A 12,559-nucleotide genomic window follows, 5' to 3' on the forward strand; every position below is an offset into this window, starting at 1 on the left:
ACATTATTTTTAGTTAAATCAGTTCAAAAAATGAAAATAATGTCTTTAAAAAAAAGAATGTTGGCCTATCAATTCTAGATCTAGATTCTAGACATGTTTGCGGTAATGTTTACTTTAAAATTACTTTTGTTTTTCGGCTCAAGGCTAGACGTAAATCTTAATCATTTTATTACAAATATGATATATATATATATATATATATATATATATATATATATATATATATATATATATATATATAGGCCTATATATATATTCCTATTTTATATAAATACTAAATAGTAAATACTTGGCCACATATACTAATAATTTATTCATTTATAATTATATTCTTAAAAGTTAAATGCTCTAGAGACAGGAAAATAAAATTAGTTGACTCTATCCATATAGATCTAGATCTATCAAATATATGTATATCTTGGGTTTTTAGTATTTTTTTTTCTTTCCATTTAAAAAAAAATTCAGTTAGAATAAGTTCAGTAAAAAAATCTGGCATTTTTTCAACTTCAAATTTTTTAAAAACCCTACCAGGGGTAGGCCTTGAGAGAGAATTTCCGGTACCATTTCTCGCCTGGAAAGTTGTTTTAAAAATACTTTTCCTCTAGTCACTATCTAGATTAAATCTAGATCTATTTACTGTTTTTTTTCTTTAAAAAATCATTTCGTCTTGGATATATAGTAAAAACAAACATTATGAATCCAAACTTTGACACAATTGGTAAACAGTTTGTTGAACAATATTATGCTGTGTTCGATAACAAAGATACACGAAGCCAAGTCGCGGTTATGTACCACGTAAGTTTCAAGATCTAGCTAGATCTAGACCAGTTTAGATCTAAGAGATCTAGAAATCTAACTCTAGGATCTATTGGGAATGTAACTGAACACTCTGAAGAATACTCACATATCTACTGCATAGCACCTAGCTAGGTTCAAGAGTACAGACTACCCTAGTCCTCTAGCTAGAACTTGACTAGGTCTCTAGATTTAGCTAATCTCATAAAGCTAGTTGAATTACCTCCCCTGACCCGCTTTTTAATGACCACTTTTTAGTTGTTTTCTTTTCAACAGCGTCTCGGCACTGTTGCTAAAAATAGCATTCGCGCAATACCGGCATACGGGTAACTCTGTTTGGCATCTGCTACACGTGATAGATCGCTGAATGGCCGACAAGCTGATATAAAAATTATTGCGATCGGATGCGCTTTATTATTTAGGCCTATACCACAGATATTTTGATACCTGCAGTTCAGCCGTCCATTTATCTTTTAAAATGTATCTTTAGAATTTCTGTACCTTTTGGCAATCGGTCAGGAGCATTTGCGCACTAAACCCACCCCCGTACGGCAGATCCGATTTTTTTTCTTTCCCCTGTTAACTCGTACTGACCTCGCACATAGCTGAGATAGTACATTGATACTGATGGAAAATCATCAAAATCTATATTCCTACTAGAGATCTAGAAATAAACTTAGATCATGGAGTTTTTAATATGACTTTTAAATTGAATGTATCCAGTTTTAAGGTATTTTTTTTTCAAAACATAGCTATTTTTAGTACTATATTTAAGTATTTCAAACCCTTTTGGTAGTTTTTCTTAAACTTAGGCCTAGATCTAGTGATTAGATCTAAGCCAAATATTTTTTGTACTTATAACTTGCAGGCCTATTAAAATAATATAATAAAACAGTTTGCATGATAACTTCATCAGGTCATTACATAAATACAAATGTTATAAACATATAAAACCACAAAACCATAGGTAATATCTGAATTCTGAAGCATACCTTACATTTGGGCTAATACTGAATTAAAAAGAAATTACATAAAGGCTTGAAATTAATACAATGTGTAATTAAGAAAGAAAGCTTCAATTCTAAATACTACAAGATCTAATAACAAATAAACAATGAAACAAATTCAAAGCTTTTTTCAACTCATTTACAAACATAACTCAATTTTATTAGGCCCCTGTAAACATTAAGATTCCTCTGTAGATCAAGCAATCTGTTGGGCAGATGAAGTAGAGTTCATGTTTTTTTTTTATCTAGATCTAGATAGGTGCTAGATCTAGTAGTTAATTAAATATTAAGTAGAGTAGGCCTAAAGGTTTTATACTCAAATAAAAGGTGCTATTTTTTATACAATGGAAAAAGTTAAAAATAGGCTCTTAGCTTGGCTTAGTCTTATCCTTATCTAATGGTTTAACAGAGACCAAAGGGAGTCTAAATTTTTTAGACCTAATAAAAATGTTAAATAGCCTAAATATTAGGCTAAACCATTGAAGTGTTGGTTTTTTTGTGTTAATTTTTATTTTTAGAGTTTATGAATATGTTCTGATGCAGTTGTCTAATCTACATAGGATCTGGAAACATATCCCAGTTTTATGTAGGAACCTATGTAGATATAGATTCTGCTTGTTTTTTAACTTTTTAAAACATATTATGGAATCTCAGATATTTGTGTTAATTGAAATCTGCACAGCATTAGCATAAGCCTGTTTGTAAATTATTTCATTTTCATTACAGCCTGCCAATGCCTTGTTAACATTTGAAGGACAGCAATTTCATGGTATAAATGCAATAGCAGAAAAGATGAAAGTAAGCGTATTTTCATGTGTATTTGGATAGGCCTACTAAAGACACTATTTTAATGTTAGTTGTATTAAATTATTAATTCATTTACTTAGGCCTACCTAATTAGATTTCTATTTTAACATTCAAAATTCATTTTTAATTAACTGCAATTGGCAAAATAAATGTGAGTAATTTAAAATATTTAATGCCTCTTTATCTACTTTATTATTTTAGAACATCCCAATAGATAACATGTTTAGACAAATAACAACAATTGATTGCCAGCCAACAATAGATGGTGGTGTTCTGGTCAATGTCATAGGTCAACTGAAGGTAAATTTACAATTTGGAGACAAACTGTTATACCAGTACAATTTGCATTTATTATTTTATTCTAAGATGGGTTTTTTTTTTATTACTTGTGTCAATTATTTTTTTTTAAACCTAATTTTTATTTTTGCTTTTTTCCCCAGAACAATTCAGAGCATGATAAAGTGATGGGATTTTCTCAAACCTTTGTCCTTAAGCCTGCAGATAATTCTTTTTTTATCTTTCATGACATTTTTAGATTGGTTATACACAACATGTAGTGACACATTTAGATAATTTTCCTAAGAACTAAAGAGTGAGCCCTTTTTTATTAAGTAAAATGATTTGTCTTACCATATTTATACTTATCTGCATGTGTTTTTTAATACTTGTTCTGATATGTTATGCAGGAATTTCTCCAAAACAATAGTAGGTCAGTTAAAACTAAAAGGCAGAAATTTTTTTTTAGGTGACTTGTTAAGATTTTAGCTTTGTTTATGTTTAAAGTTCACAAACTAGTTTAATGTAAGACAGTTAAGACAAGATCCTTTCGTTAATGCAGTATTACACTCTCTTAGCAACTGTGTTAAAAACAAACACTCAGAACAGAATGACCTAACTGATTGTTTACCTTAGAAATGTTGATTTCACAGACTTTACAGTTGTGGGGGGTGAATGGGAGTTTTTTCAATAATTTATTACAACCTCACTGTTACTGTGTAATGTGTGGGCTTGTATGGTTTGAAACTGTTTAAATGCTTTGAATTTATTGGCACAGATTATTGATTTTTAAAAAACATCTTAATTTTTCCATGTGAGTTTTAATAGTAGGTGCAGTAATTAAGGTATTTGTTTACTTTGCAATTAAGGAACATAATTAGCATTGTTAAGTGTAGTTTTTTTTTTTTAACATAGTTCAAAAGACTTTGTTAATTACTGCATGTCCTTCAGTATTTTGGAAAGAATTTTTTTTTGTACTTAGCAAATATCTTTCTTGGTTTTAAAAAACTTGTGATGGTTATGTTGGATGCATTTCTTCTTTAGTTTTTGTGCTGTTTTATTGTTTTGAAATGGGCCACATTACTTTGCATACTTAGACATTTTAATAGTTGCCTTTCCCCCTGTTTCTGGGGTTATTAGTCGTGTTTCAGTATATAACCAGTGCAAGAATTAAATCAAGCATTTTTAATCAGTGTAGGGCTATGTTTTAATATAAAAAGTAACCAGTCTATTTCTGTAAAGACAAATATCTAAATTATAATTAACCTATCTGTTCTAAAAGTAACCAAACCACTCTTATTAACTAGCATACAAATACAAAAGCATTTAACCTAACCGTTTTCAAATTGTATTGCAACTTACCGCAGCCCTAACCCAAATGTCATTTTTTCAATAGGTGACCTCCTCCTGTTGATTTTGGTCATAATCTGTTCTGCAGTTGTTGATTTTTTTTTATCCCCCCCCGCATATTGCTCATTCTTTCATTTTGCACTTTATGACCATGTTTATTGAAGGTTGTACATTATGTCATTAGTAAATAAAATTCTTGTGCTTGAGGTTTAATAAAAAAAAATTAAATAGGCAACTAATATTAGTTATGAAAATGTTTTTTATTTGTTGTTGTGATTGTGAGTCTACAAACTATTGAAAGTTATAAATTTCCCTTCAAATATAACTCTTTATTGATTATTGGACTTGTTATGCTAATTTGAGAATAAGACAAAATATGACACTCCACTGCCAATTGTAACCAGTGATCACAAATGCGTGTAATTCCCTCTTAGACAATTCCCATTAATATGTGTATCAAACCCATATTAAAACTGCCATGCTCTCAGTAAAGGATATTGTAGAAGTTTGCATTGTTACAAACTTGAAATTTCGGAATTAGCTACACTAGGATTGAGTCTGCCTGACTTCCCAGAGTCCATTAAATTCTAATGAGTACCTGGGTTAACTCTGGTATGTAATAGACATCTATCAATGTCACAGAAATACCTCATATCTATTGGCCATAGTGTCATACAAGCATGGTTCATGTTTTGGCATTAGAGATCAACTTGAAACAAACTTACCAACACCAGTAAAAAAAATAGGTGACATTGAATAATGTACAATATACTGATGGAGGTTTATAATAAATGTAATGAATTAGCTGACATTTTTGTGAAAAATGAAATGTGTAAGTAGAATCTGAACTTTCTGGAATAATCGTTGATTTACAAAATATTGTTACTAACATGCTGTGATAGTTTGTTTTCAATGACATAAAAGTTTAGCAATCAAGCTAATATAAAGTGAAATTGCTATAATGGAAGTGTGACTTATTCAAATTATTTGGGAATTGTCTCATCCAGAGCAGTATAATAATTTTATTAATTTCTTCAATCACAAGCTGTTAATTAACTTGCTTCCTCTGTTGTCATAAATCAAAATGCTCGAACAAAATTTTGGGCACTTCTGACAGATTTGTTGGCATGTGGGTCAAGACATGAAGACAATGCAATCTTACATTAAATTCTACTTAATTGAATGCCTAATTAATGTTTGTTAATTAATTTAAAATTTTCTCAAATTAATAGGCAGTTTTACCCAACTATTCTGCACTATTATACACACATTTTATTATGTTCATTAGGTGCACAATAGTTTTTGTCATGCAACTCTAATAAAAATGAATAAATAATAAACCGGGAGTAATCTCCCCTAAACTTTCTCGAATATTCTTATATAAAACAACAGGGGATGGGAACTCAAGGATATAGTTATGATTTTTAATCCATTTTAAATACTTAAACTTTTTAAAATAGAATAGAATCTCATAGAAAAAAGAATTGCGCACCAAGCGAACGCCAAATAAAGATGTTCATAATAGTGCGCAATAATATTAGTACTTTATAAATTTACATGCGCTTATGAGAAATCGGAAATAGCGTAAACTAGTGTTTCCGGTCAATGGAAAATACTCAAAATTTGACAGAAGGTAGAGAATTAGATCTTTTACTTACATGTGAAATTTCATTTATCTATCTGAAATAGTACTTAAGTTATAGGCTTTTGAAACATTCAAAGTATAAAAAGTACCGGTTATCGGAAATCGCTCAAAAGTTGATAGGGATCTACGATTTTGATAAAATACTTATATATCAAATTTCATCAACCTAGTTGTAACGGTACTCAAGTTATCGTGTTTACACACATACAGGCATACGGACAAGATTGCAAAATTATGTTTTTCCGTATCAGTGAGGTGTAAAATCTCGAGATTTGCAAAATCTCGAGATTTGCAAAATCTCAATTTTTTTTTCTTAGTTATTTAAATAGTAGTTTATTATATATTTAAAGAAAATCATTTATTTTCTACTTGTAATAGTGCATTATTATATAAAAGCTTGTTAATGTTATTAAAATGTTTTTTATTAAACAAACATTTTTTTTTTATTTGATGAAATATAGTGTCACAGGATATTTAACTTATTAACCATAATCTTATGGTTAAAATGGAACAATTTCTTTATAAGTTATAAGACTCAAGAATATAGGCCAACATCATTACAATCAAGGAATTTTTTACTTGTAATTTGCTATCCAATATACCCATGGATGAATAGTCACTAGTAATATAGTTTGTTATAGAATTTGCATAATTAGACTAATTTAAGTATTAAGTGACCATAAATCTAAAGAAATGAAAATAGACATATTTAGCGAGGTGAACAAAAAAAAAAGCAAAAAAACATTTGTAATTTATAATAACAAGCTTTGAAATGCCCTGAAAATAAGATAATGAAACAAACTTGCTTTCTTTAATAAAAGCTTTGGTCACTCATGAGATCTCTAACATATAATAATTTAGCAACCAAAATTTTTTAAAAATTTTCAGTGCATTTAAAAGGTGATTAAACAAGTTTTTAAGTTTGCTTCATCTTTAGTATTTCTTTCTTAATGAGGTTAACACTAGATTTATAATTATTAGGCTACAACTTTTAAAAAATTGTGTTAAAACCAGACTAGTAGCTTGCAATCTCTAAAAGACAGTTTTGTTAATGTTCAGCAAGAAATCAGCCAACCCAACATCAATTCACCCTCGACAACCAGTATTGATTATTATCCCCCTTTTTATTTTTGAATATAGTAATTTTAAAATTATTTTTGCATTGTCATAGAAGACAAAGATATTAGAAGTGGGTCAAAATTGAGTAACAAGATTTGCAACAAACAAACCAGAGGATTTTGCAACATAAGAATAAAAAGAAGGGGGTCGAGCAACACCATAAGTCGTCCTTATCCAATACATCCATGGTGTGAATTCTAAAGTTAAAAAGTTCAGTTGCGAGAAATTAAGAAAGTTTGCAAGAGATCAACTACAGCAATGAGAGCTTTGGTAAAGATTTACTAGATCTATGTATTGTTGATTGTGATCGAGTCGGTAAAGCTCATGGTTGCTAAACCGAAAAGTCAAGTTCAAACCCTCGGGCAGATGAGGCTCGTTAGCTGGGGACAGCCACTCTTCTAGGAGAGACAACTCCAAAATTAAACAACTGCTGCCTTGTAGTTTGTTCTTGGTTGGACAAAGGCTATGGAAGTAAATCCAAAAAGAAAAGCAGGCTGAAATCGGAGTCAATGGCCTCAATGACACGTATCCTTAATTGTGATGGAGGCGTGATCGAGTCGGCTAAAGCTAATGGTTGATAAATTCGAAAAAGTCTCAAGTTCAAACCCACTGGCAGATATGGCTCGATCCCCTCCAACACCAAAAATTAAGAAGTTAACAATGGAGTAGGATTGAAATAACATCCCTTATGTTCAATATTTTGTTGATTTAGTTGCTAGGTTACCTTTTACTTTATTAAAATAATCAGCAATGTTTGTATAGAAGTGTACATTAATGACAAATGAAGATAAGGGGGGGGGGGGGGGTTACTAAAGCTGGGGACAAATAGAAAATTCAGTTATCTAGAGCTCTTGAAGTTATCGCTAAATTGAGACCAGTTGGATAATTCATAATTCATTGAATAAAGATTGTATCTGGCTTCAATATCAATAACCCAATTACTGTCCTTGTACCTTCACTCACATAAATTAGGTTTGCAAATGAATACAAGGAAAGACACAAGAGACTTTTTTTTTTGCAAAAACATTCTATTCATTCAATAAAAAGTACACATTCACAAAGTGACACTGTTAAATGACATGTACAATGTATTTGCTCATAATTTTATGGCAACAAAATGAAAACAGATCAGTTTAAAAATGAAATAAAAAATAGCATCAGTTCATTTAATTATTTCTTTTGCTTTTTCTTCTCTGCCTCTTCTTCCCTCTCTTTCTCTATTTCTGTGATGTATTTTTCTATCTCATCAGACTCCATCATCTGTGTGATATACGGAATACAGTAAGAATATACAGTGTATTTATCAACAATGAAGATGTTAACTACAAATTACATTAAATTACAATATTAATTATAAGAGTTAAATTCACAAATAGAAAAACTAAAACAAATAACATTTTTAACTCTTCCCATCATGAAAACTCACATCCTTTTTATCAAAATCTTCCTTAATTTTATTTAATAATAAATAGATTAAAAATATTTGTTGTATCTAAGAGCTACTCAATAATAAATTTAATGAGGTTAAATATTTTTAAATATATAATTTTACACAGTAATGTAAAAAAACTCTGGTAATTTATTCACATCAATATTATCTGGCAGGTGTTATGTCTTTCAGTTTAGTAATGGAGCAAGGTTTTTTTTGCTTGGAAGTAAGTAGATTATGAGTTAATTGTCATAAAAAGTCTCACCTGTAATGGTTTTCCTCTCCTCATGACAGCCACCTCCATATTTTTACCACCTGACTGCACGACTTCCAACAAGGCTTTTAGGGTCAGTTTGATACATTCATCATCATTAGCTTGTAACTCCTCAGTGTAATGTTTCTCTAAAAACTCCCTCACTGTTTTGGCACTGCGGCCTATTGTATTTGCCTGTAGAAAAACATATTAAACACCTTATTTTCTGCACATGCATTTAACATACAACATTCTTTTGGTTCAGATTCAACAAAATGTTTTACAAATATTCATTACGAGAAAAATGGCCAGTTGAGGAAGGATACAACGGTCGCTAGGTTGATAGAGCGTTCTTGTCAGATACATACAGTGATACATAGACAGACAGCGAAACTATTATTATAGATTACCTTCCATTCGTGATAAGTACCAGATGGGTCTGTCTGGTATAATCTAGGAGTACCATCCATATCAAAACCTATAATCAAAGCTGAAAGCCCAAATGGACGACGACCATTACTCTGTGTATAACGCTGAAAGTTAAATAGTTTCATTAAAACTCTATAAAATCCATACTTTCATTTTTTATTTATAGTAAGTTAAGAAAATGTACTAACAGAGCAAAGAGAAATAACTCCAGTACCTGTTTCAACTGAGCAACATACTGTGTTATGTACTCAACAGTCACTGGGTCTTCAACTGTTAATCTGTGGCTTTGACATTCAATTCTAGCTCTGTTTATAAGAATGCGAGCATCAGCTGTCAAACCTGCAAACATGTTAAGTAATTGTTTTGAGGTTTCAGTATACCTTTAAAAACTTTAAACCTTAAACATATATTGTTTTTTTTAAAGTAAGTAAAAGTAAATCTTAAACGTATATTGTTTTTTAAAAAAGTGGATTCTGCGAAAACCTAAAAATTCAACACAACAGAATATAAATACCTGCAAATGCTAAAGCAACGTGATCATCTAAGAGTGCAATTTTCCTAACTGTTCTGTCTTCTTGAAGTTTTGCAACAGCTTTTTTCTCTACTCCTAGAACAACTATATTTTTGCCTCTAACACCAACCTAAAAACAGAATAGTTACAATAAACAAACAAACAAAAATTCCAAGCTACAAGATTTTTAAAAATATTTGATTTAGGCCACAAATTATAAAGTATAGGCCTACTGTGAGTAAATATATAAAGCTGTTTTAGTCTGGTCTAATAGAGGGATTTCATGTATTTTACTAACCAAGGTCATCATCACTGCACTGTGAGCTGGAAACACTAAGTTTAACAGAGTAAAAATGGGCTGATAAATAGCAGATTTTCAGGTTGTTTATCAGCAAGGTAAATCTGTGTATGAGTTAAGCTATTTATCAACTGTACCATTATGTTAAAAAGTGAAACAGAATGGTGAGCCCTATTTATAAATGTATTAATAAGTATGTTAGCACATAGCTTTTGTTAACATTCTTTTCAATCTCTCCAGGCTTAGTATCAATAACCAGTTCACTTCTTGTTATTTTAGTTGATGCATTGTAATGGAGACTTTGATTTGATTGAGTTTGTTATGTTTTTAAAATCAGAATTCTCATTCATATAGGCCTTCAAGTTGAAATTTTTCTATATGATTCATACAAATCATATTTACATTCCTAGAAGCTAATATGTATTTTTACATGTGTTCAAAATTCTTGTGCTTAATCTTACCCAAATAAGTAATACAAATTTGAAAATTTGTTTTAATTACTGTTGTAAAGTGAGATAAACAGCTTAATAAACATGTGCTTTCTTGAGGGTGTGTGACCAGGGTGTGGCACATCACAAATGGAACTTTATATTTCTGTGTTTTATGACTGTGTTTGTACACTATCAGCTTGCTATGCTTTTAAAATTGAAAAAAGGTAAGTATACCAGGTTACATACTTTCAGTTTTAAAAAATTATTAAAAACAATGATCAATGAAGAAAGGGTGAACATTCTATTTTTAGGTATGACATAAAAAAATAGTAATAAATCTAGCCAAATGATTGGATTCTTGCGATGCACACTTTTTCCCGCGCTTTATAATAAAATGGCATTATTGAGAGGTGATCATTTTCACCGAACACATCTCCGAAACACTATAAATTATTACCAGTTAATTGTAATGTGTGTAAAATTGATGCTTTCAAGTTTAATATTCACATAGTCTGGTTTGATATGGAAGCGGTATTTTAGAGTTATTTGATTTGAAAGATAAGAATAACATAAAGTTACTTTCAATAAGGCGCAGCTTGCTAGACAAACAAAGAAATTAGGTCAAAAGTACATCTGACAATTATTAAATTACAGACTTAAATAATAAATAAATAGAAACAGATCTAGTTCAGATTTCTAAAATTAGCGATGGCTTCGTAGCCATTAGTTTTATCCCTCTACAGCAGGGGTCTCCAAACTTTTCAGTCCGAGGGCCGCATTAACTATAAATTATCAATTCGGGGGCCAGAGCTTCTTCCATGCATCTCTTTGGGGTGGTGGAGTCCCCCGCTACCCCCCCCCCCAAATAAATAAATAAAATGTATGTAGAAATATATACACATTTAAAATGCCCCCCCCCCCCCCCCCCCCCCCTCCCCAGGAGAAAAAATTCTGAAAGAAACACTGTCGGTGGCCTACAACACACTCGAGGTCCAAGTTTGTTCTCCTTGGGCAAACACAAAAACCCACCGCCATTTTTTGAACTTGTCTCTAGGGAGGTCATTTGCTTGCAATTCAATGGCCTCCATCTGCAGTTCATCTGGGCAACTGGTTACATGGCTTCAATTGGGGTTTGAAACAGTCTCACTTCTTCTGCCTTTGAATTCTAGCTAGAAAACCGCTACTGAAACTGCATCTGGAGGTCTTTGATGATCTCGCTTGCAAATTATGTGGGGAACACATCTGTTGCTTCAGCCATGAAGACCTTGCACAGCTGAAAGTGGTCAAGTTGTTGCCCTGTACTTGATCCAAAAACATGGAACAACTGTCCAGCGACTCGTCCATTGCAATTGAAAAATTGCGAAACTTGTCACAATGTTTTCATCAATGTCAGCAACACGGAGGGCAATGGTATTTGTGCCCAAAGCTACATATTCAAATTGTTTTACATTTTCTGGGCAAAGTTCCTCATCTACCTCTAACAAACATTTTATTCTGCGAACAAAAAGATCTCCGCGGGCCCGATGAGAGGACCTCGAGGGCCGCATCCGGCCCGCGGGCCGTAGTTTGGAGACCCCTGCTCTACAGTGTAGTAAAAGCGAAGCTGGTCGCCATTGTAATTAGTAAATGCATGAGCTGTGAGATGGCACGAAAACAACAAACCCGGAAGCTTTGAATCAAATGGCCTACTCTCTAGCTTAGCTAGGGCAGGGTCTAGAATCTAAATTTCTAGATTCTAGAATTAGATTTCTAGATGTACCATTCTAGAGTCAATTCTAAATTCTAGACTATTAAATTTAAAATACAATTAAAGACAAAGAGTTCATAAGTTCATAGTTCATACGTAGACTGGACTTCACTTGAGGACTAACACTAATCAGTAGGCCTAATCACTGGAATCAAGAGTTCAGAGTAATCACTAACTAAAGTCACTAAAGTAAAAAATTAATAGTAGGCCTAACTAAATAAATTTCACTGGTGAAAATACATTTGAGATAATTATTGCCAGGATTTAAAATGTATTGTTATGAATTATTACCGCAGTGCTGCCCTTTTTAACAGCTTCTTGTGCATATTCCACTTGAAATAAATGGCCATCAGGCGAAAAGACTGTAATTGCTCTATCGTATCTATCACTCATTTTGTTGAAAATTGCACCGTAAGAATGACAGGAAGTTTGAAGACAGAAACGTTGCAGTACCGCAGAAAA

At 31.7% G+C, this 12,559-nt stretch overlaps 2 protein-coding genes across 2 annotated transcripts; one reads left to right on the top strand and one right to left on the bottom strand.

Annotated features, from left to right (window-relative positions):
- Positions 1–520: 520 nt before the first annotated feature.
- Positions 521–4,093, top strand: LOC131947290 (nuclear transport factor 2). The gene is made up of 4 exons (XM_059308461.1): positions 521–795; positions 2,529–2,600; positions 2,811–2,909; positions 3,050–4,093. The coding sequence occupies exons 1-4, from the start codon at positions 694–696 to the stop codon at positions 3,164–3,166; spliced, it is 390 nt and encodes a 129-aa protein (XP_059164444.1). The 5' UTR covers positions 521–693; the 3' UTR covers positions 3,167–4,093.
- A 3,971-nt stretch (positions 4,094–8,064) lies between these two features.
- Positions 8,065–12,545, bottom strand: LOC131947280 (proteasome subunit alpha type-7). The gene is made up of 6 exons (XM_059308436.1): positions 12,389–12,545; positions 9,625–9,751; positions 9,325–9,449; positions 9,092–9,214; positions 8,694–8,876; positions 8,065–8,259 (listed from the first exon to the last, which is right to left on the bottom strand). Exons 1-6 carry the CDS (start codon positions 12,488–12,490, stop codon positions 8,170–8,172), a joined length of 750 nt encoding a protein of 249 aa, XP_059164419.1. The 5' UTR covers positions 12,491–12,545; the 3' UTR covers positions 8,065–8,169.
- Positions 12,546–12,559: the final 14 nt, after the last annotated feature.

This window comes from Physella acuta, unplaced genomic scaffold, assembly GCF_028476545.2.
Source record: "Physella acuta isolate Inbredline_101_S28 unplaced genomic scaffold, ASM2847654v3 ptg000591l, whole genome shotgun sequence".
NCBI lineage: Eukaryota > Metazoa > Mollusca > Gastropoda > Physidae > Physella > Physella acuta.